At 38.1% G+C, this 24,781-nt stretch overlaps 1 protein-coding gene across 1 annotated transcript; it reads right to left on the minus strand.

Moving 5' to 3' along the window:
- Positions 1-18,847, minus strand: FAM131B (family with sequence similarity 131 member B). Its single transcript, XM_083352143.1, has 6 exons — positions 18,743-18,847; positions 11,435-11,470; positions 8,304-8,397; positions 6,471-6,668; positions 5,507-5,650; positions 1-639 (listed from the first exon to the last, which is right to left on the minus strand). Exons 1-6 carry the CDS (start codon positions 18,794-18,796, stop codon positions 32-34), a joined length of 1,134 nt encoding a protein of 377 aa, XP_083208269.1. The 5' UTR covers positions 18,797-18,847; the 3' UTR covers positions 1-31.
- Positions 18,848-24,781: the final 5,934 nt, after the last annotated feature.

The following is a 24,781-nucleotide window of genomic DNA, read 5'->3' on the forward strand; positions in this document are numbered from 1 at the left end:
CATATTGTCAAAAGTTTTTCAACAGCCAGCATCAGTTATTGGTTTCACCTTCTTCCTCATCAAAAGACTGAACTCCAGATGATGTAACATCAGAAACCTTGCGGCTAAGGGCGGCAGGCTCTGCCTCCTCTCTGGGTGAAAGAGACTCCAGATCCCGGCATACAACATCGTCCTCTTCTGGAGAAGTTTTCTTGTTCAACAGGGGTGCTTTATCCAGCACAGGGTTCCCTTCCTCTTCTGCGTGAACTCCCACAAGAGTGCTGGATTCAGCATTGCCCCCATTACCAGCGCTATCATCCCCACTGGGAGTTGTCTGAGCTGGCCATACCTCTACAAGTCCAGTATTTTGCAACACAGCCTGTTGCACTTGCTGGTGTTGTTGTAGCTGTTGCTGTTGTTGTAGCTGCTGTTGCATTTGCAACAGTTGGTGCTGCTGGATAAGGTTGTTCTGGATTAAAACACTTTCCTGCAGGTTAGACTGGCACTCCTCAAAGTTCTGGCCGAGGTAAGAGCCAGCAGCTGGGGACGCAATGAGGGACTGATCACTGGTTTCCCAAGCATCAGATGAACCCAGGCAGTACATGCCTTGTGAGACGTAAGAGTGAGGCCAGCTGTCATACTGCACCTGGGCCAGGTGTTCTGTACAGAAGGTAGGAAGAGAACAATAAAAATGAGAGAGAGAGATGAAAGGCAGAAGTGAAGAAGACATAGGAAAGGCGCAAGCAACAAGATTTTTGTGGCAGGAAGGTAAGCTTGCTTAGCAGTTGCCTGGGGAGGTTGTGAGAGGACACAATTTACAATGAACATCCCTTAAAATTACACAGCTGTTAAGACTCTTGGAATCTCACAGCTGTGAAGATGCATTCATGATTTATACCCAGGTACTACCATTTTAGGGACGCGGTGGCTCAGTGGGTTAGGACCCTGAGCTTGTCGATCAGAAGGTTGGCAGTTTGGTGGGTCGAATCCCGAGTGCCACGTAACAGAGTGAGTGCCTGTTACTCGTCCCAGCTTCTGCCAACCTAGCAGTTCGAAAGCACGTAAAAATGCAAGTAGAAAAATAGGGACCACTATGGTGGGAAGGTAACAGCGTTCCGTGCGCCTTTGGCGTCTAGTCATGCTGGCCACATGACCACGGAGACGTCCTCGGACAAGCGCTGGCTCTTCGGCTTTGAAACGGAGATGAGCACCGGCCCCTAGAGTTGGAAACGACTAGCACGAATGTGCGGGGGAAACTTTACTTTTTTTACTACCATTTTTATTAATCCAATGTACAGATAAAGTGAATATGGATTGAGAATGCATATTTATGTTAGATATCGATGAGATGTAGATGCTTGGATTTTGTGCTACAGGGAGCACAAAGAGGGATTCTATAATGTTTTCAGACACTTTTTTCCAGTGATCTGAAACAAGACTAAAGATCTAAGAGAGGAAAGAGATCTGACTACCAGAGAGAAGGCAGTTTTTTTTAAAAAAAGAATTTTTGTGGCAAAACTGGTACTTACTTTGCCATTTATGTTTTCCACAAGCCTCCCCACCAAAATAAAAAAAACAGCTTTTGCTATTTCAAAAAGCTGTTTTTGAACAGTATATTTCAATAACTTCACTTTCACTTGCTATTCCATCTATCTAGATTCTTGATATCATTTCACCCTCTGCTGATAAAGGAGCCACTACACTTTGCTGGGTTAGGGGAGGAATTAGTTTAGCTATTATTAAAATTCTTTGCCCCTGAAATTTGATCAGTTCTTTATCAGATTTAAAAAAAATATTTGAAAAACAATTGTTTATAAGGGTCTTTGATACTTATATGACAGTTATTTTCTTTGCTTTTTATTTATTCTCTCTACGATTTTTGTTTTATGTTTTTATGGGTTTATGTTTTTTTATTTACTATGTACCGGTATTATATAATGGGCATTTTAATTCAGATAGTTTTTTGACCTATGACTGGAACTTCCATGGCTAAGCAATGTGGTCATTCAGTATGTTGTGTTTGATTTTGCAATCTTTTTTGCTGCAAGGGATTAAGGGATCCATCTTATCCTTCTTACTTTGCTTGTTAGAAGACACCCTGGGATGGGCAGAAATGGTAATCACGTGACCCCAGATGCTGCCACCATCAAAAATGCACGCCCGTTTTTTTTCTTTCAGACTTTACCAATACTTGCAACCGATACTCCATTTAAACAATGGCAGATGGATATTTCACAGTTTATATGACAAGGGGAAAAACCAAGAATTAGATGTAAACTACTGCAAGATGTTAAGGAAAGAGGGGGTTTGGGTTTACTAAATTTGAAACTGTATTTTGATGCCTGTTGTTTGAACTGGCTAAAAGAGTGGGTGAACCTCCAGAATAAGAGGCTACTTGATTTAGAAGGTCATAAATTAATGTTTGGATGGCATAGTTATTTATGGTATGACAAGTTTAAGTAAATGTTGATTTTTAACAACCGCTTTGTTAGATGTGCCATTCTAAGAGTTTGGAATAAATATAAAATAAGGTTTTCTATGGAGCATGCCTCAGAAAGCTTTTTTCAAAAAAGAAATGGTGGCAAAGCTTGACTGGTGAACTTACTGTAAAATAATTTCTTTTAATTTTGGTGATCCTATCCTCAAGTCTAAGGAACAGCTAAAATCAGAAGGACGTTTCTGCCATTGTTTTACATATTTACAATTGAAATAAAGATTTAAATGAGACAAAAAGAGTTATGGGTTTGACTTTGTTAAAAATAAATTGGTAGTGATGAATATATTATTACTAAGATCTAGAAAACATTATTGTATTTGAATTTGGAAAATGAATATGTAAAGCACTGTCTGATTCAGTGGGCAAGGAATTTTGGATGTAATGTAAAGTTTGAACAATGGGAGAATATGTAGACGAAAAGTTTGAAATTTACACTAAATGACAATTTAAAAGAAAATTTTTATTTTTATATCATTGGTATTTAACACCAAATAAGTTATTAAGGATATATAAAGATACTTCAAATGAATATTGGAAATGCAAATGTAAAGAAGGGACTTTTTATGGTGGTCATGTGATAAAGCAAAGAAATATTGGAGTAGGATTCATATTCTAGTACAGAAGATTCTTAAAGTGAATATAAAGATAAAACTAGAAACTTTTCTTTTGGGTTTAATGGAAAAGACTTGGGAGAAAAAAAATTGGCACTCTGATGTTATACAGTACATATTGGCAGCAGTAAGATTTCTTTATGCACAAAAATGGAAGGACACTTCGAACCCCACAATGGACAAATGGCTGCAAGTTGATGGGAGTTACCAGAGATGGCTAAATTGTCTGTTTTGATGAAAGAAAAAAAAGCAATTACTTTTGTTTCTACTATGAAACTTTGATTTTGGTTTTACTGATTAGATAGATTTGTTGTTATAGAAATGGCTAGTTTAAACTATCATGGAAAAGTAAAAAGTTGAAATTTGATGTTATTATCTTATTCTACTGTACCAAAGGGAGTTACAAGTCAATGCCTTCTCTTTCCCCCCCCTTATTTTCTACGCATTTCCCTTCCCTTCTCCCTCCCCTATTTTTCCTATTATTCATTTTTGCATTTTTATATTATAAACTAATAAAAAGGACAACTCAAAAAAAGAAAAAATAAATAATCATAAAAAATAAAAAAAAATACATGCCTGTTGCCACGTAACTGAATTCTGAACACATGAACACTGGGATGCTGTGACGATTTTAAGTAAGGACGGGACATATCCTTTTTTTTTTTAGCACCGTCACAATGGTTGTTAAACAAATGGTTGTAAGTCAAGGACTACCTATAGCATGACTGTGACCCTCTGAGAGTCTCTGGATAGGGTTAAGTAAAACTTAATGAAGGAATGAATGAAAAATAAAATATAAAAAATAATAAAATAAAGGAAGGATGAATAGAAGCAAGAAAAGATATTAAACGTGGGGCCATCTGCTTTGTGGTAGGAGTCTTCATATGCTACATAAGGCCTACAAATTGACTAAACGTGTACATTCCTGGGTTCTATCCTATCCTATTTTTTTGTATTGTTCTAAGATAATGCTACTTTCCTTCAAAGTATTCCTCTTATCTCATTCGCTTTAACCATCCTTATTAAACTGTTCATAGAAGATTCTTTTTTGTTTTCACAGCAGTTTTATTTACTTGATTACAGGAGCACTTTTGGGTTATAGATAAAAATTTTAAAAGCAATATAGTTCATATTTTATAACGGTTTAGCTTGAACTAGCAATTTTCAAGAGAGCAAAGTCACACACAGTTCTCATGGAATAAGTTAGAATTTTTTTTTTGTGTGTGTGTGTAATGATAGGAGTGATATGAGATTTGGTTGTGCCTTTAAAATAAGTTAAAGATTCAAGATTCAGAAACTTTTATTTGTACTGTTTACTACTTATTTATTTCTTCAGCAACAAATAAATAATTAATAATATATTCTACCTGTTTGTCCTGGGAAAGAAAGGAATGCAAAAGGATATTTTAGTTATCCCCCAGAAATCTCTTTATGGACATATTTGTTAAATGTGGATAACTAATATGTGTATTTAAATGTAAACACATATTTGCAAATTCCTTGAACATTATGATTGTACATATCAACTAACTATATGTATACATATACAAACTGAATATATGTTGACTGGAATGTAAGCATGCCTGCTTAATATGGAAATTAAGCAAATTCGTGAAGCGTTCCATATTTTTAAGAGCCTTGGTGGAGCAGTGGGCTAATGCCTCCTTCAGTAACACCAGCTGCCTGCAATTAGTGCAGGTTCGCATCCCACCAGGCTCAAGGTTGACTCATCCTTCCATCCTTCTGAGGTAGGTAAAATGAGGACCCAGATTGTTGGGGGCAGGATATAAATGGGATTAAAAAAAATAGCTCTACCTTACTTCCAGTAAAAGTTTTCACCATCCCAAATGATCTTCTTCAAATAAATATCATCTGCTTGTTGACAATTAATATGTCAGAGAGAAGGCTAGGTTTCCCAGCTTGCTACTTTGAGGGATTTTAAGCCAATCTGGAGGACATCCATTGAGTTGCATCAGCCCCTATTTGTATTCTGAAGCAACATGATCTAGACACAAGTTTGACCTAAATTCTACAAAGCTTGAGGCACAAAGAGACCTACCAGGTGGCGTTGGAGACAAATAATGAAAGTAGAGGAAATAATATAATATAGAATACAAGCTGTGCCTTAAAGTGTTCCGTGATTTAGATAATATTAACTGAATACTGGCCGACAGCTGCTTTAACATTATTTAATGTGTTCACTGCTGATATAACATTCAAAACTAGAATTATCCTGCTTAGTGCTTAGCCAATATATTGCCCGAATAAACAGAAAGTTCATAACAGATAACTAAGACTGGTATGCTTGTCCCAATCAGGATACCTTTCACCTTCTCTAATTGTTTCATGAAAAGATCACCTGTCTCCCTATATCTCTATATTCATCTCCTGGAAGCCTAAAGAGAAAATAAATATTCACCTGGATTCTCCATCATCTCTTGATAGTTTTCATTGTAGTTGCCAGCTTGGTTTTCCTGGTTGGAATTGACACTTACATCCTCACCATCCATGGAAGACCAGGCCATCAGCGTGGCTTCTGAGATAGCAAACTGTTGCATCACCCCTAAATTACCAAAAGACAGAAAAGAGTGAATGTCGTTCCTTTCTTCCACCTGCCAATAGCCAAATACATCTGGTGCTTCACTGTCTTTCTCTTCACTGTCTCACTGTCCGATATCCTGATCGATATCTTGTCTCAAAATTCCAATCTGAATCCTGAAATTTTATATTTTGAATGGACAATCTTGTATCAGAATGGCTGTCTCGTGCATATAAGTACATAGTCAATGGCAGAGGAATAAATCCCACCTTCAAAGCATTAGCAAAGTTTGGAAGTTGCTAGAAATATGGAATAGGAATTGTATAGTAAAAGTATATATAATGTCGGAGTCAGAAATACAATCTATAATATTTGAGGGGGGAGACATTTTCAATTGAAATCTTTATTTGTTTTATTTGAACCAGGGGAATAAGATAGTAAATCTTATCTATATTGAGAGATTTGAATGGGCCCAGAACCACTCCAGAATAAGCTTATCTCCTCTAAGATAACGCTTGGATCATTTTCACACTTCTTCAAATGTAAGAGGAACAGATCAGAAATTGTTATAGCCAATATCTGAATAGCCTCAGATATTGCATCTATGCAATATTCCAAATAAATAGATTTGGAATTTGATTCTAATGAAATAACCACATCTGGCTAATTCAGGTCTTTGGGAAGGACTCAACAGGTGGACAACAATGCCAAATCCAGTCTAAACATCTGGCTGAATGTGAAAGGAACCATAATAAGTTTAGAAGAATTATTCTGTATCCCATTTATCCTCCTCCTCCTCTTTTTCTACCTAGAGCTATTTGCATACAGAGAAGTGGTAGCATACCTGCAAGGAATCGGGCCTCTTTTTCTCCATCACTCAGGTCAGAGTAAGCATCTGCGTCCTTGCGTACTGTCTCATGAGTATGATGCTGCTGTTGGCTGGTGACATTATCCCAGCCCTGCCACTCAATCATGTGTGCAACACGACCCTGCCCCATGGCAGTGGGCTTGGTGACGTGATCCTTCATGGTGCGGGATATCCCTAAGGCGCCAGACATTAATAAAACAAAGAGGGGCTATTATACAGCACCAGAGCAATCTGTCATGGCAACCTAGGACAAGTCTACTTTGTTCTCTCTTCCTGTTCCAACATAATTGCTCTACTGTTACCGGAGGCTCCTCATAAAGGTAAAACAAATAAATAAATATGCGCCATGGAACTCTAAAAGTGAATTGCTTTGCCATCTTTTTATCTGAACAGTACAATTATTTGTCATTGCAGAGGAGAATCTGGGCTCAACAGCAAGAGGCAAATTGGGGCCACAATATAACAATATGTATAATGAATTATAAACAGCCAACAAAATATGATAATAAGTGTGCATAAGCAATATGCTTTCTTTTTTTAAAAAATGCTATGGGGAACAAAATCAGGACTGCAGGGCTCAGGAATTAACCCTCCTGGTTCGCCTAGAAATAGTCTTCTATTCTTCCCCAATCCATGTATTTTATAAATTTGCTCTATGCCTGCAGAGAGAAAATTTGCATTGGTACATATGGCAGATTTTCTCCTGATGCATAGAAGAGCAGATCTGGAGTGGGTCTTTGGCTGCAGCACAGCAGGAGGGAGCAAGAGATGCACTTACATGTGTATCTAGTTCGATCCTATAACACTTGAAAAGTGGGTCATTGACATTGCCTGATGGCAGCTGCAGAGTTTAATGAGACATGCAATAAAACCGATCTATGTATTACATAAAGAAATATCTTAATTGTTATTAACACTCTTTCAAAAGACAGTGTTGATTTTAACTGTCTATTCCCCAACCTTTGCTCTTTATGGGACAGGAAATAATTTTTCTACCTACAAATAAAATAAATTATAGTAATTATAGTAGGCAACAATATGAAATTATATAATTTAATGTTCATCCATCAAAAATTAAATATACTAATGGTAATGTATTGTTAATAAAAACAAGATTGTCTATTTTCAGAATGTTTTCAACCATGAAAGATTAATGTTAATTAATTCTAGCACTTGTTTCTTTTCCTAGTTAAAATTTTCAAAAGCTTTAAACAGATTTATAGAACTTCTTTAATTCTGTGAATTATAATTATAATTCTTTCCTTTTTTCTCTACTATGAGTGAGTTGAACAGCCAATCCTATTATTTAAAATGCTTTTAAGGACAGAATCCTTCCCAAGGCTTCTTACATAATAAAATCACATGGAATAAATACATAGATAACGAAATAGTAAACACCAATAAAAGGCAAAAATCAAAGCATCAAAATAATAAAAACTATATATTAGCAGTTGAATGACAAAAGAAGAAAGAATACATCATTCCACACACAAGAACCCATTATTATGGGGGGGGGGAGATATTTTTTTTTGCATTAGTAAAATAGACCTTGTTCTGGAATATGAGAAAGGTAATAATGTTGTCCAGTTTTTATTTTTACCTCAGACAACAGCGGATTCTCATTATGCACTCAACAACACCCACCTGCTCCAACATACAAATGCGAAGGAGTAACAAACCAATTCTGAGACAAAAGTTTCTTTTTACTCCTGTTATTTCATAAAGATTTGAAGTTAGGACAAAAAGTGGATAAAACCCAGGTTAGTAAGAAGTACAAGATTTTCAGATTCTCAGGTTTAAGATCCTCACCAGACAGAGATGACTTAGCCAGCGCTCCAATCCCATAGGCATTTGAGTTTCGTTTCAGTTTGGGAAGAATTGAGGTTGTATCTTCCATGGATAGCTGAAAACAGGTTATACCAAGAAATAAAACATGAAATAGAGGAAATGAGCAGAAGGTATTCTAATCTGAGTTTCTAAGAAAACAAGAAATATAAATCTAAAATAGAAGGAAGAAAGCATCCTACATGATGCTTTGACAGGTAAAAAAGTTTCTAAGGCAAGTATTAGTTTTACATTAGCTCTAATGAGCTAAAGTTACATTTGCTATCTAGCTGGCATGTGTTTTGCCAGCAATTTATGATATATTATATGAGAAGGTTAAAAGGCAGAAAATAAATAAAACTCCAGGTAAGCCTGTTGTGTATGTAAAGCTCCCAAATGCTTCAGAGCGTTTTTAACATAACAACTAATAACATAATACATCATCACCGTGGCAGCAGATTATAAATTTAGACAGGCTTACAGTATATCACAGGGATAGCTGTATAATGCTGTAAATTGATAGTCTAAGTGGGTAGACAAAAATAAGAGTGGATTACTGTTATCTGGATTCAGATAATACTCCGTAGATAAGGCCAGAAAAGTGTTTTTCAAAGGTGAAGTTTTACCTAGCTGCTGTCTTACTTTGATTCAATATAGAAGCCAGAATGATAAAGGAAAGACTAGATTTCTGGAACTCTGCACAGAAGTCACCATTTCTTCTGCTTTGCAGCATGTAATATAGCATACCTCATGTCTTATTACTTTTTTTCTGCCTCTGCTTCTCATCTTTGAATGCTGCACAAAGGAAACACTCAACATTATTGTTGAGGAACATGGTGTAGTCACAAAATGAAAAGAAGAAGAAAAGAATATATAGGAATTGTAGACTTGCTGAAATTGGGTACAGATCCTTCAAAACCACAGATGTGTCAGTTAATTTTCCTTCCATGTTATCCATACAAGCTATAAGAATCCATACTCCTAAACTGCCTCTCCCTTCTTATTGAAAATCCCCTCCCCATACATACAGTAGATTAGGTGAATTGTAGAGAGAGCAATGATCACAATGAGACAGCAGGCTCGGTTCGTGAAGCGTTTATTCGGGAAAATACCAGACAGCTGACAGCGGGAAGGAATCCCCCTTTTATACAGAACCTGTCAAACGTTTTGCCCAATCCTGGTGGCGTGTTCTCCCACCGCTGTTGCAGCAACCAATCGGCTGCCGGCAGGTTTTGACAGCTCGGAGCCATCGGTCGCCGCGCATGCGTGATTCAGCCGGTAGCTTTTACAGCTGTCGGCTGTCAGCTGGCTGCCGCACATGCGCAATTGGCTGGCGGCAGCTTTTGACAGCTGTCAGCTGTCAACCGGCTGTCGCGCATGCGTGATTGGCTGGCGGCAGCCTTTGACAGCTGTCAGCTGTCAACCGGCCGCCGCAAGCACCTGAGTCTGTCAGTATTTACCTCACGAGTTATAATACACTTGAACTTTAACTTGTGATAACATAACACAACAAAATGTGGTAACAAATAACAATCTATATAACAGCCATTTTTCCTGAATTTGCTATTTATTGCAAATGGTATTGTGTGGGGCACAGAAAAGCCAAGCACCAGAAAGAAAGTGGATGAAGAACAGTGTTGGTATGAGGTCCTGTAGCTACTTTACCTTAAAGTACAAATGGCAGTATTATGCATATATATTGTAATTACTCTTAGCATGCCCTATGTACTTGATACTTGTCTGCAGAAAATGGGCTACAAAAGTCATTGGCCATCTAATAAAAATTGTATTCAGAGCATTGAACAATAGAAATCTATATTTAGCCATGATCTGGATATTATTGTATGCCTTTGAGTGGCTCATTATTGGTTGATCTAAACAATTTATATGACAGTTAGTGATAAAATTAAATGGATAACTCCCATTTAATTACAATCTCTCCTTACTAGAACATATGAGATACAGTTATTAAAAGCGTTAAAGAATGTACAGAATGCCAACTGTATACTTCATAGATATATAGAATGAATATATTTGCTTTTTTATATTGTGAAGAGTTTTTTTTTCTTTTAGATAATTTGTCTTGGGGGTATTCTTGCGGTAGAAGCAATTTCTGTAGTCCTTTTTTTAAATCAAGTTTGGTTGTCCAAGTGCAGCATATTGTGGTTAACACAAAATTAGATTTATGTAATGATTTTGAGATCCAGTCTAAAATTGTAGATTTTAGATAATCTAGATGAGTTTTCTTTTCTGGATATTTCATTTTTGGGTGATGAACACTATAGGACCTAACCTCTTTAATGGCATTTGCACTTTTATGGCATTTGCACTTTTTAATGAACAGTTTAAAAGGTGATTTTTGTATCCTGCTTTTACAGAATTGTATGTGTTTGTATTTATGTATACATTTATACACAGTTAACAAAACTAGGAAAGTCTGAATAATTTAGATAAAGTCTGTATAATTTTAAAATACTAGAATGAAAAAAGAATGAAAATAGCGGAGTCATTAAAATAAGATGTTTTTGGATTATACTTGCAAATGCTAATGATAATATCTTATAAAAATGCTTGCAAAAGAAATTAAAATTAACCTATGTCCTTGAGTCCAGGCAGGCATATTCAAAACAGCTAGCAAAGTAGTCATTCAAATATACATCTACTTTAAGAGCATATTTTGAATACCCACCCACTCATAGATCAGGTTGTCTGCTGCTGAGGGGATCTGTTCCAGGGAGTGATGTGGGATCATGGACAAAATGTTCAGTGAATTGGAATTTGAGCTTGAAACATACATATTTTCAGTGTGTTGAGCTGGCATTCAGATGAATTTGTATTTGTTTTTTCGGATAAATTGGATAGAAGCAGAAAAATGTTCAATCTAAGGCAGGGGTCTTCAATCTTGGCCCTTTTATGACTTGTGCCTAGCTGAGGAATTCTGGGAGTTGAAGTCCACAAGTCATAAAAGGGCCAGGTTTGAAGATCCCTGATCTAAGATATGACCCAGAATTTTCTAGATGCAAGATGGGTCCCTAATGGTGGGTCCCTAAAGACCCACCCGAAGCAAGGCTCTCACATAGACACATTGACTCATGTATCATGCTGGTTATACTCACATTAATGCCATCCCAGGAGAAATCTGTCCGTGTTTGCTATATAAGAAGAAGATAAAACATTAGTAACACACCCAAATTCTCTCCATACCATATTCATTTCATGTAGTAGTTGGCTTTATTGCTTCCTCTACTAAGGATTTCCCCTTCATAGATTACTGCCTTGTCGTGGTGAAGGGGCTTGCGTAATTCAATGAAGCTATGAGTTATGCCATGCAGGGCCACCCAAGTGGACAGGTCATAGCAGAGAGTTCTGACAAAACATGTGTTGTGATTCAGGGTCAGCCTGTGGGTTCGGCAGTTGGGTCGGACGACTCAGAGGAGGAGGGGGGTGTTGAAGACCTTGCTGAGGGGGTTGAAGATCTTGCTGATGAGAGCCCTCAGCCAGGCCCCTCCCACTTGGTCACCACGGAGACCCAGCTGTGTGAGCCTGACAGCGTGGATGAAGATGACCCACAGCTGGCCCTGTTCAAGGACGCCCGACGCAGAAGGCAGTCAATTAGGAGTAAACAGAGGAAGGCAATGGGGCTCCTCGGAAGGAGGCAGAGAGAAGCCACGCCCTAAACTCTATATAAGGGCAATGTGTGGGAGGGCTGGTTTGCTGAAGGCAACCGCTTGGATAGTTCCTGTTTCTTAAAGCTCCTGTTTCTTGGTTTGTCTTGTTCTGTTTGTTTTTTTAGCAATCAATTTTGCAGGTGTAATTCCAGCCTCTTGCCTTCTTGTAAAAGGGGTTGTCCCTGCCTTTTCTGCAGGGCCGGTAGCAGGCTGGTACAGAGCAACATGATCCACTGGAGAAGGAAATGGCAACCCACTCCAGAATCTTTGCCATGAAAACCACATGGACAGTACCAAAAGGCAAAACAATATGATGCTGGAAGATCAGCCCCTCAGGTCGAAAGGTGTCCAATATGCTACTGGGGAAGAGCAGAGGGCCAGTACTAGTAGCGCCAGAAAGAATGAAGCGACTGGGCCAAAGCCGAAAGGATGCTCAGCTGAGGATGTGTCTGGTGGTGAAAGGAAAGTCCAATGCTGTAAAGATTTTTTCTCCATAGGAACCTGGAATGTAAGATCCATGAATCAAGGCAAGCTGGACATGGTCAAACAAGAGATGACAAGACTGAACATCGACATCTTAGGAATCAGCGAACTAAAATGGACAGGAATGGATGAATTTAATTCAGATGACCACCAGGTACACTACTGTGGGCAAGAATCCCTCAGAAGAAATGGAGTAGCCTTCATAGTCAATACAAGTGTAGGAAAAGCAATAATGGGATACAATCACCAAAATGACAGAATGATCTCAGTTCGAATTCAAGGCAAACCATTCAATATCACAATAGTCCAAGTCTATGCCCCAACCACCAGTGCTGAAGAGGATGAAGTTGACCAGTTCTATGAAACCCTACAGCACCTTATAGAACTAACACCAAAAAATGATGTCCTTATCATCATGGGGGATTGGAATGCTAAAGTAGGAAGCCAAAAGATAACTGGAATAACAGGCAGGTTTGGCCTTGCAGTACAAAATGAAGCAGGGCACAGGCTGATAGAATTTTGTCAAGAGAATACGATGGTCATAGCAAACACTCTTTTCCAACAACCCAAGAGATGGCTCTACACATGGACATTACCAGATGGTTAACACAGAAATCAGATTGACTATGTGCTCTGCAGCCAAAGATGGAGAAGCTCTATACAGTAAGTAAAAACAAGACCAGGAGGTGACTGTGGCTCAGACCATGAGCTTCTTGTTGCAAAGCTTAGGCTTAAATTGAAAAAACTAGGGAAAAGCACTAGGCCACTCAGGTATGAATTAAATCATATCCCTGTTGAATATACAGTAGAGGTGACAAACAGATTTAAGGAATTAGATCTGATAGACAGAGTGCCTGAAGAGCTATGGGCAGAGGTTTGCAACATTGTACAAGAGGTAGCAACTAAAACCACCCGAAAGAAAAAGAAATGTAAGAAAGCAAAATGGCTGTCTGAGGAAGCTTTGCAAATAGCTGAGGAAAGGAGGGAAGCGAAAGGCAAGGGAGAAAAAGAAAGATATGCCCAACTGAATGCAGAATTCCAGACAATAGCTAGAAGAGATAAGAATACCTTCTTAAATGAATAGTGCAAAGAAACAATAGAAGAAAACAATAGAATAGGGAGGACCAGAGATCTCTTCAAGAAAATTGGAGAGATGAAGGGAACGTTTCATGCAAAAATGGGCATGATAAAGGACCAAAATGGCAGGGACCTAACAGAGGCAAAAGAGATTAAGAAAAGGTGGCAAAATTACACAGAAGAACTATACAAGAATGAGCTTAACGTCCCTGATAACCACGACGACGTGGTCACTGACCTCGAGCCAGACATCCTAGAATGTGAATTGAAGTAGGCCTTAGAAAAACTGAGCAACAACAAAGCTAGTGGAGGTGACAGTATTCCAGCTGAGCTATTCAAAATCTTAAAAGACAATGCAGTAAAAGTGCTACACTCAATTTGCCAGCAAATTTGGAAAACTCAACAGTGGCCACAGGATTGGAAAAGATCAGTTTACATTCCAATTCTAAAGAAAGGCAGTGCCAAAGAATGTTCAAACTATTGCACCATTGCACTCATTTCACATGCTAGTAAAGTTATGCTTAAAATCCTACAAGCTAGACTCCAGCAGTATGTGGATCGAGAACTACCAGAAGTACAGGCAGGATTTCTAAGAGGCAGAGGAACTAGAGATCAAATTGCCAACATACGCTGGATCATGGAGAAAGCTAGGGAGTTCCAGAAAAACATCTACTTCTGCTTCATTGACTATGCTAAAGCCTTTGATTGTGTGGATCACAACAAACTGTGGCAAGTTCTTAAAGAAATGGGTGTACCAGACCATCTTATTTGTCTCTTGAGAAACCTATATGCGGGTCAAGAAGCAACAGTGAGAACTGGACACGGAACCACTGATTGGTTCAAAATTGGGAAAGGAATCCGGCAAGGCTGTATACTGTTGCCCTGCCTATTTAATTTATATGTAGAGCACATCATGAGAAAGGCAGAGCTAGGTGAATCAAAAGTTGGAATTAAGATTGCCGGAAGAAATATCAACAACCTAAGATATGCAGATGATACCACTCTAATGGCAGAAAGTGAAGAAGAACTAAAGAGCCTCTTGTTGCGGGTGAAGAAGGAGAGTGCAAAACTTGGGTTGAGACTTAACGTTAAGAAAACCAAGATAATGGCATCTGGCCCTCTCATTTCCTGGCAAATAGATGGGGAAGAAATGGAGGTAGTGACAGATTTTATTTTCCTGGGCTCCAAGATCACCGCAGATGGGGACTGCAGCCAAGAAATTAAAAGACACTTGCTCCTGGGGAGGAAAGCCATGGCAAATCTAGACAGCACACTAAAAAGCAGAGACATCACCCTGTCAACAAAAGTGCGTATAGTCAAGGCTATGGTCTTCCCAGTTGCAATGTATGGCAGTGAAAGCTGGACCATAAGAAAGGCTGAGCGCCAAAGAATTGAGGCCTTTGAACTATGGTGCTGGAGAAGACTCCTGCGAGTTCCTTGGACTGCAAGATGATCAAACCGGTCAGTCCTAGAGGAGATCAACCTTGACTGCTCTTTAGAAGGCCAGATCTTGAAGCTAAAACTCAAATACTTTGGCCACCTAATGAGAAGGAAGGACTCACTGGAGAAGAGCCTAATGCTAGGAAAGATTGAGGGCAATAGAAGAAGGGGACGACAGAGAATGAGGTGGCTGGATGGAGTCACTGAAGTAGTAGGCGTGAGCTTAAATGGACTCCAGAAGATGGTAGAGGACAGGAAGGCCTGGAGGAACGTTGTCCATGGGGTTGCGATGGGTCGGACACGACCTTGCAGCTAACAACAACACTAAGGATTTCAGAGACCAGGGAGCATGCTTTTAGGAGAGGCTGTTGTTGACAGTAGTTACAATTGTAAGTGTATAGCACAATAAATAAAGATTGAGGAGAGGGAAAAGCAAACTGAGATCTGGTGAGAAAATATAATTATTCTGTCAGATGTTCATTTAAACAATGAGTTGAAAATTTATTTATAGCAGCAGTAGGTGATTAAGTAGCTATAGATTTATAAAATTGCCTAAAGCCTAGGCACAAAGCTAGCTGGGTGACCTTGGGCCAGTCACTTTCTCTCAGTCATAGGAAGGAGGTAATGGCAAAGAATTTTTAAAAAATTGTGCCAAGAAAATTGCAGGCACTAATCTAGGAAGTCCCCAAGAAATGGACACAAATTGAACAGAAGGGGGACAAAGTGCCTTTAGCAAAATGTCTTCACTTTTTTCCTTTTTACTTATTTTTTTTCCATTCTAGCTTTCTTCTTTGTTCATCTTCCCTTAGTTCTGCCAGGATGAAATACTCTTCCTGAAAGCTACCTGCCTTTTATTATTTTCCTTACTCGACCATTTTTTGATGTGGCACTTTACTTATAGAAAAGCTTTCCACCCAATATTTGCTCTACTTTATCTATATATAAATACTTTTGTCTCATCCTTCTCTGTCTAATTGAATTGACTCATCTCTTCAATTCTTCCTTTTAGTTTCCTAGATGCTGTTTCATGTATTGTTTCTGAGATTGCATATTGGCAGGAAGACAGTTTAGGATCGTTACTTGACATGGCTTCACATTTCCTCAGAAATACCTCTGATTCCCTCAACAATCAGTTGAGGGCAATGAAAAGTAAGCAACTTCTGTCACTGTCTTAAGAGTAACTCCTGCAACAGGAGGAAGAGGGGATTACTAGAATGATGGAAAGTGCCCAGCAATGTCATTAACTCATCATGGAAGGTCCACATTGCTTCCTGCATGGATCTGAAGTCTATATATAGGAGTATAATACATTCCAGCACATTTGAAAACCTTTTCCAGCACCACGTGTATCTTATCCCAAGCAATGTAGCCCCACCTAGAGTTGTGTTTGCATATGCATGTGAAAACATGGGAATTTAATGCACATTTAACCAATGACGTATGTTGCTAAGTTTGCTTTCAAGCATAGTTTTCCATAGTTGTTTAGTAATGTTTGTCTATTAAATGATTCTAAGATTAAATATTAAATATTTTTATTACAATATGGGTCCTTAAAGAGAAACGTCACACTTTACTCTTAAGAACTTCTGCCCAGCACATCTCAAATTACAAGTGGTTCTGGTAACAGTACTATCTGACATTGAGAGAAGGTGGTGGTCAAAATAGAGAAGACTAGTCTGGTTTAATTATTGAGCCATTGAATCTAATTAAAGGCAAAGCTCTGAGTACCCCAACAATTATTTTATAACAGTGTCCATGAGAGGCCGGTAGAAATTTTAAAAATGGAGAAAAATGAGCCAATTCTCCTACCATTCAAATGGATATACCACACTGAGTAATCAAAATCCCCTGAAGATAAGATTTCAGGAGTCACAATCTAAGTAAGCATACATCAAAATACTCCCATCCATTTGCAGGAGTTTCATAAAAACTAAAATGTCATGCTTGAATAACATTTATCTATTTCAAAAAGCTCATTAAATTTTATTCCATGTTGTTAGTTGCGAAGTCGTGTCCGACCCATCGCGACCCTATGGACAACGTTCCTCCAGGCTTTCCTGTCCTCTACCATCTTCTGGAGTCCATTTAAGCTCACACCTACTTCTTCAGTAACTCCATCCAGCCACCTCATTCTCTGTTGTCCCTTTCTTCTATTGCCCTCAATCTTTCCCAGCATTAGGCTCTTCTCCAGTGAGTCCTTCCTTCTCATTAGGTGGCCAAAGTATTTGAGTTTTAGCTTCAAGATCTGGCCTTCTAAAGAGCAATCAGGCTTGATCTCCTCTAGGACTGACCGGTTTGATCACCTTGCAGTCCAAGGGACTTGCAGGAGTCTTCTCCAGCACCAGAGTTCAAAGGCCTCAATTCTTTGGCGCTCAGCCTTTTTTATGGTCCAACTTTCACTGCCATACATTGCAACTGGGAAGATCATAGCCTTGACTATACGCACTTTTGTTGACAGGGTGATGTCTCTGCTTTTTAGTGTGCTGTCTAGATTTGTCATGGCTTTCCTCCCGAGGAGCAAGCGTCTTTTAATTTCTTGGCTACAGTCCCCATCTGCAGTGATCTTGGAGCCCAGGAAAATAAAATCTGTCACTACCTCCACTTCTTCCCCATCTATTTGCCAGGAATTGAGAGGGCCGGATACCATGATCTTGGTTTTCTTAATGTTTAGTTTCAACCCAACTTTTGCACTCTCCTTCTTTACTCGCAACAAGAGACTCTTCAGTTCCTCTTCACTTTCTGCCATTAGTGGCATACACCCTACTAGATAAATAGGCTACACACAATTATCAAAGAATCAAACAAAGTTATGCAAGAAGGATAATCTATCTGAAGCCATCTACTCTATGCTGATGGATAATGAAAACACAAAGAGCCAGCCTCTATGTTTTCCCCTAACCCTAATTTCAGTACATGGGTCTGAGACGTTTGAACTTCTTTAGGCACCCTGAGATCTAGCCATGTTTTCTCTCCTGCAACTGATTGGACCTACCATAGAAACAGATTTTCTCTGTGTAAATCATTCAAGTATTGTGGGGAGAGCTGCATGATTATAGCAGAAAGAAAAGCACGTAGTGTGTTGTTTTCCACACTGAAATTCTTTTTGCTTGGTAGTTGGCAGGCTGACCATTATGTGATTAAAAAGGGACGACACTTTCTGCACTCACATTTTCTACTCCATCATAATCATACTCAATCCAGTCTGGTTCTTAGCTGAGTGCCAGAAGGAAAAAAAATATTAGAGGCCTCTAGGGGACCAGGGCTGCTCATACTTGATTCACAAGGCTTACTATCAAGTCATTAAATGGCCTGAACGGAATAGAGATTTTATAGCAAAAAGAGAAAATTCTCTGCATGATCACAAGAATACAAGAGGATACTGTATAGAGAACATGAGTGGTTTGAGTCTCGCCAGTACTCATTAGAGAAATTTCACAGATAAGGATTTGTCCTACGTAGGCTCTTCATGGAATACTGCCAACATGTTTTTCACAGCTAATAGTTCTAGAATCTTATTGGATTCAAATTTCAAACAATTATTTGGTTTCCTGCCAATCTACATCAAGTCAAAATAAAAATTCAAAAAACCCTATCATTGTCAACAATAAAACACCCACCCCCACCCCTTTTGACTATTTGAAAGATCCTGGATCTTCATCCTGAAACATACTTGTTTCTGTGCTTTTTGGCTGGGGAATTCTCTTTGCTGCTGATCCTAGAATGCTGTCTTCTCTACGACATGGAATGAATGCTCACCTCAGTAGATGGTCTATGGATGCTGCTTCCATGGAGTGAGCTGGTGCTGTCCATATTGATATGGTCCACATCTTTTAGCCCTTTCCAGTCCACAGCAATCACTTCGTTTCCTGAAGCCACACAAAAAGTAATCAGAGTTCCTACTTTGGTAGTGATTTACATTCCAAAATTTCCCTGGCCTGGGATGTCCCATAGCTGATACAAAATGTTAATAATATAAGGAGGAATCTCTGAGGAAGGCAGTCACACATTTCATTAGGATGCCCCCTCACCCCAAAGAAGATAATATGCTATTGAATCAAACAGTGATCTGACATTTTTAAAAATGTTAGAAGATTGAATGAAATAATGTGAATGGCTGAAATATTGTTGAAGGCCGGGAAAATTGCAAGATTCATCAACCACTGAATCTGGGTGAAAAGAGACACCTGGATTTCAGTACAGCATTACAGCCAAGCTTTAAGAAAAGGTGTCACTTTAGATTCTTAGTACACTTTTTCACTACAGAAAAATAAATACATTAGAAGTCTAACAAATAAATATTAACTGGCATTTGGGATACATCCAAAGAATCAAATTCAATCACTAATATCAGAATTATGAAGGATGATTATCTAACAGAGTGGTGTTCCTTAAGTGCCTTCCTCAAGCCTTCTGAGTCGCCTCTGAGGACGATAACTGAAAACTGATGGCCCTGTTTCCTGCTCTTTTTATTTTTTATTTTTTTTTAATTTTAAAATTTTTATTAAATTTATTATTTAAAAACATTGGACACAGTACCAGCGAGCTGACAAACCTTTTTGTCTACAATGTTTAAATATATATATATATATACATGTATATATGTACATCAAAAATACACTTAAATACACTTAGATTACAAATCGGTGAAATACCACAATATTTAAAACAGTGAGCTAGTCTGTAAAACCTAATAGAGACCTTTCTTTTTATCCATCCAAAGATACAATTTGTTCCAAATTCTATAATAGTCTGATTGATCTTTATTCTTTAATTCCAAAGTTAATTTGTCCATTTCAGCGCAATCCCAAATTTTCCTAATAACCTCTTTTTGTCCTGGGATCTCATTCTTTTTCCATTTTTGCGCAAATGATATTCTAGCTGCTGTGATAATATGGATCGTTAAGTATAGCACATCTTTAGGATATTTCTCTTTCGTGATTCCCAACAAGAAAAGTTCTGGACTAAACTCCAGATCTTGTTTCAATATTTCTTTCAGCCAAATCCAAATCATTCTCCAAAATTTTTGTGTTTTACTGCAAGACCACCACGTGTGGAAGTATGTGCCTATCTCTTCAGAACACTTCCAACATTTGGGAGATGTTGTTGTGTACATTTTTGCTAAGCGGGCTGGGGGAAGATGCCATCGGTAAAACATTTTAAATAAATTTTCTTTATACGATGAGGCCAGTGTTATCCTTTTATTCCTATCCCAAATTGTTTGCCAAGTATCTAGGTCGATGTTATGTCCTAAATTGTTAGCCCAGATCAACATGGGGTCTTTCACTTGCTCTTCAAACAGCTTATATCCCAAAAGTAATTTATAAAAATTCCTTATTTGTTTAGAGTCCGGTCCCAATAATATTTTGTCCAATGCTGTTTCAGAGGTATATATCCCCCATTCATTTTTGTCCTTCCTAAATCTCGATTGGATTTGTAAGTAGGCCCACCAATCGAGTTTTATACCTTGTAATTCTAGTTCATTCCTAAGTTTCAATTCCCCCTCCTCATTCAGAATATCCTTGTATGAGATTATGTTACCCAAATCAAACAGATTTGGGTAAACTATCGCTTCAAGGGTGGATAGCCAGACCGGTATTTTGGTGTAAATGTGAGATCTAATTTTTTTCCAAGTATTGAGTAGCGCTTGCCTGATCCGGTGTCTTTGAAAATGCGAGAAAAGACCTTGTTTCTCCGTCCATAGGAAAGCATGCCAGCCATATTGCAAATCGTGACCCTCTAAAGTTAATAGTCTTCTATTTCTCAAGATTACCCATTCTCTAATCCAGCTCAGGGCCGCGGCGTGGTAATATAATTCCCAGTCTGGCAATCCAAAACCCCCATTTTCCTTCGTGTCTTGTAAATATTTCAATTTAATTCTTGGTTTTTTCCCCTGCCAAATAAAATTTAGTGATAATTTATCCAAATTTCGAAAAAATTTAGAGTCGAGTTGAATTGGGATATTCTGAAACAGAAACAGGATTTTAGGCAGAATATTCATCTTAATGACAGCGATTCTTCCCAATAATGAGAGTTTTAGGTTTCCCCATCTTTCCAGGTCACCTTTTATTTGATTCACTACACTATCATAATTATCCTTTTTGAGTGAAGTGCATCTAGCCGTAATGTTAATCCCTAAATATTTTATTTTCTTGACTATTTCTATATCCGTGATTTCGGCCAGATTACCTTTTTGTTTATTGGTCATATTTTTAACAATCATCTTGGTCTTATTTCTATTTATTCGCAGTCCGGCAACCTCACCATATTTAGATAATTCTTCCAATAGCTTTGGTCCCGTCTGACATGGATCCTCCATAATAAAAACTAGATCGTCCGCGAAAGCTTGCAATTTAAAGGTTTCCTTTTTAATGGTTAATCCTTTTATCTTTGGGTCGTTTCTTATAGTTCTCGTTAATACTTCAAGAGTCAATATAAACAGCAACGGTGATAAGGGGCAGCCTTGCCGTGTTCCCTTTTGAATTTGAAACTTGCTAGATGCTTCCCCATTAATAATTATTTTTGCTTCCTGATTGTCATAAATTGCCCTAATTATATTTATAAATTTTTCTCCCATATTCATAAAGCTAAGCTGTTGGCACAAAAAAGACCATTTAACATTGTCAAATGCCTTTTGGGCGTCTAAGAAAAGTAATGCCATCTGTTGTTCGCTATGTAATTCATAGTACTCCAATGTATCTAATATTATTCTAATGTTGTGCTTAGTGTGTCTCTTAGCGAGAAAACCATTTTGATCTGCGTGTATGAAATCATTCAGAAATCGTTTCAATCGTTCCGCTATAATTGATGTAAATATCTTGTAGTCCGAGTTAAGAAGTGATATGGGTCTGTAATTTTGGATTAATGTATGGTCTGTGTTATCTTTCGGAATAAGGGTTATGTTTGCCTCTAGCCAAGATTTAGGCGTCCTTGCGCCTTCTAATACTGCGTTAAATACCTCCACTAGGGGTTGAGCTAGGATATTTTGTAATTCTTTATAAATCTCTGATGGAAGACCGTCGGGTCCCGATGCTTTATTATTCTTTTGTGCATTAATAGCTTTTATCACCTCAGATAGTCGAATTTCCTCGTTTAACATATTTCTGGTATCTTCTGTGACCTTAGGTAGTTTGGCTCTTTGAAAATATTCCTCCATTTTCTCCACACTTGCCTGGCTATCTTCTTTGTATAAACGTTCATAAAATTCCTGGGCTATAATTTTTTTTTTCCCTCCTGGTGGAATATTCTCCCTTCCTCATCTCGTAGTTCGTGAATCCAGTTTTTCCCCTTTTGTTTTCCCAATTTGTATGCGAGCCACCGGCCCGGTTTATTTGCATTTTCAAAAAAATTTTGTTTCGTGTTTCTCAATTGTTGTGCCAATTTCTCTTTGTCTAGAATGTTAAGTTTGTGTTTAATCAGATCCATAGATTGCTTGATATTCTCTTTTTGTGGATCTTGTTGGAGTGTAACTTCTAAGCTCTTATATTCCTCTTCTAATCTTTCCCGTTGTTGTCTTTTCCCCTTGTTTTTATATACCATATATGCCCTCGCTACCCCTCTCATCATTGCCTTAGCTGTATCCCAATTGTTTTGTACTGAGGTGTCTATAGCTTTATTTTCCTTAAAGAAAAAACTTAGTTCTCTCTCCATCTTAGATTTGAATTCGTCTTCTTTTAAAATTGCTCTTTGAAGCGTCCATCTGGATATTTTTTTGGAACCTTTCCAGATAAGTTTAATAGGATTGTGATCTGCCCAAGTACCTGTCGCTATATGTACCTCGTCAATTTCTGAACTAATTTCTTTCGTCATCCATACCATGTCTATTCTAGACCATGAGTTATGTCGGTTGGAGTAATATGTATATTGTCTAGCCTTACGATTTCTTTCCCTCCAGACATCTTGGATATTTAGTTCCTCAGCCAAGTTAAGAAAAGATCTCGGTAGAGTTCTTCTCTTCTTTTTCCTAAGCGTCTTTCCCATATAATCCAAATTTATATCTAGGATAGCATTAAAATCTCCTATTAAACAAATCTCCTCATAATCAATGCTACATATCTTATTGTGAAGTGTTTTGAAAAATTGTTCTTGGTTATGGTTTGGGGCATATATCTCTACCATCATGACCTTCCTGTGATTTATTATAACCTCGACTATCAGTATTCTACCCTCTTTATCGTTATAAATTTGTTTTGCAGTCAATTTTGGGTTTACATATAGTGCCACTCCTCTCTTTTTCTTGTGTCGGTCTAAGGAAACGAATAGGTTCCCTATTCTTGGTTGTACTAACAAATATTTTTGTTGTTCCTTTATATGGACTTCTTGTATTGCCACGATATCCAATTGTTGGTGAATAAGCCTATTAAAAAATTTCCGCCTTTTCACTGGCGAATTCAATCCATTAATATTCACAGACATAATACTACATAATACTTCCTGCTCTTTTTAGATGGAAAACACAAATAAATCATATTGCAAGCTAAAAAAAAATCAGATCATAATCTAAAAGAAAAAAGAAACTCCTGAAATACCAAGGAAAAAAACAGTGCTACCCAAATTTGTGTTACATTCCCACCCATCCATATATGTGGCCCTTGATCACAAGACTTTGCTCACCCTAATCCAGTAGTGTACATAGGAAATATAAATGTTGAAAATTTGGGACTAGATTGTTGATAGCTACACTATAAACCTTAAAAACCTATTTTTTTATTATTATTTTAATTCCATTTATATCCCACCCTTCTCCGAAGACTCAGGGCGGCTTACAAGCTTAGCAGTAGCCTTCATTCTATGTATATGCCTGCTTATTAGGGCTTTCACACACACACACCCCCAAGCGGCATTATTACAAAGTCAGCTTAATTGCCCCCAACAATCTGGGTCCTCATTTTACCTACCTCGGAAGGATGGAAGGCTGAGTCAACCTTGAGCCTGGTGGGATGCGAACCTGCACTAATTGCAGGCAGCTGGTGTTACTTAAGGAGGCATTAGCCCACTGCTCCACCAAGGCTCCACCAATTTCAAACAGGATTTATACAGACAGACATTTAAACAGGACTTGTCATTCTTTTCTCCAAAAATCAAGAGCCTCCCTGTTTCACAAACCATTCCCCATAACCAAAATGCATGGATCATTAGATCATGCAGGCATGCATTTTCCTCTTCCCCTCCCATTTTTCAGATAGCTGAAACAGTTCTAGGCATAACAGGATGGGTTTTTTGCACTTTAAATGCCACCTAACCAATACTGAACCATCTTAAGAAAATTTACAAAACCGGCTTCTTTTCCTAATCTGATCCTAAATAGTAAATGTATGTCATGTGATGCATTAAACAACTCCTCAGGATAATGGGGGGTCTGAAAATGACAATAATGCTAGCTATTTTGCTGTAATTATAGACAGAGAAAAATTTAAAGCGGATTCAAATCAACAGGGTGTTTCCATTATAAGCACTTAATACATATTTGAAAGTGTTAGCGCTTGCCAGAAAGTGTACCATTAAACATAAATTCATCACATGGTGTGTACTTCATGGTCTTCATGGCAAAATGTTGCCATGACATTCAATGGCACAAGCACAAAAGAGCTAACTTGAATGGAGGGAATGAAGCAAAAATAAAGAGAACAGGAATCTATAGAATTGAAAAAGAAAATGTCATGAAAGAATTGCTGGATTGCCGTCTGAATTCTGTTTTTTCAAGCAAGCGGACAGGGGTTCTAGTTTTGTCTGTGCAAGTACATCGGCACTGCTCACAGTGCAGAACACCAAGCTGTTTGCATGTCCAAGCAAAGCAGA

Source organism: Vipera ursinii (genome assembly GCF_947247035.1).
Source record: "Vipera ursinii genome assembly, chromosome: 2".
NCBI classification, from domain to species: Eukaryota; Metazoa; Chordata; class Lepidosauria; order Squamata; family Viperidae; genus Vipera; species Vipera ursinii.

Coding starts and splice junctions, on each gene's coding strand:
- FAM131B (XM_083352143.1), bottom strand. CDS start 18,796: ATGGACAGCACCAGCTCACTCCATGGAAGCAGCATCCATAGACCATCT. Junction 11,471..18,742: donor TCCATAGACCATCTACTGAG/GTGAGCATTCAT, acceptor CTTCTTATATAG/CAAACACGGACAGATTTCTC. Junction 5,651..6,470: donor AGAGGCCCGATTCCTTGCAG/GTATGCTACCAC, acceptor TTGGTAATTTAG/GGGTGATGCAACAGTTTGCT.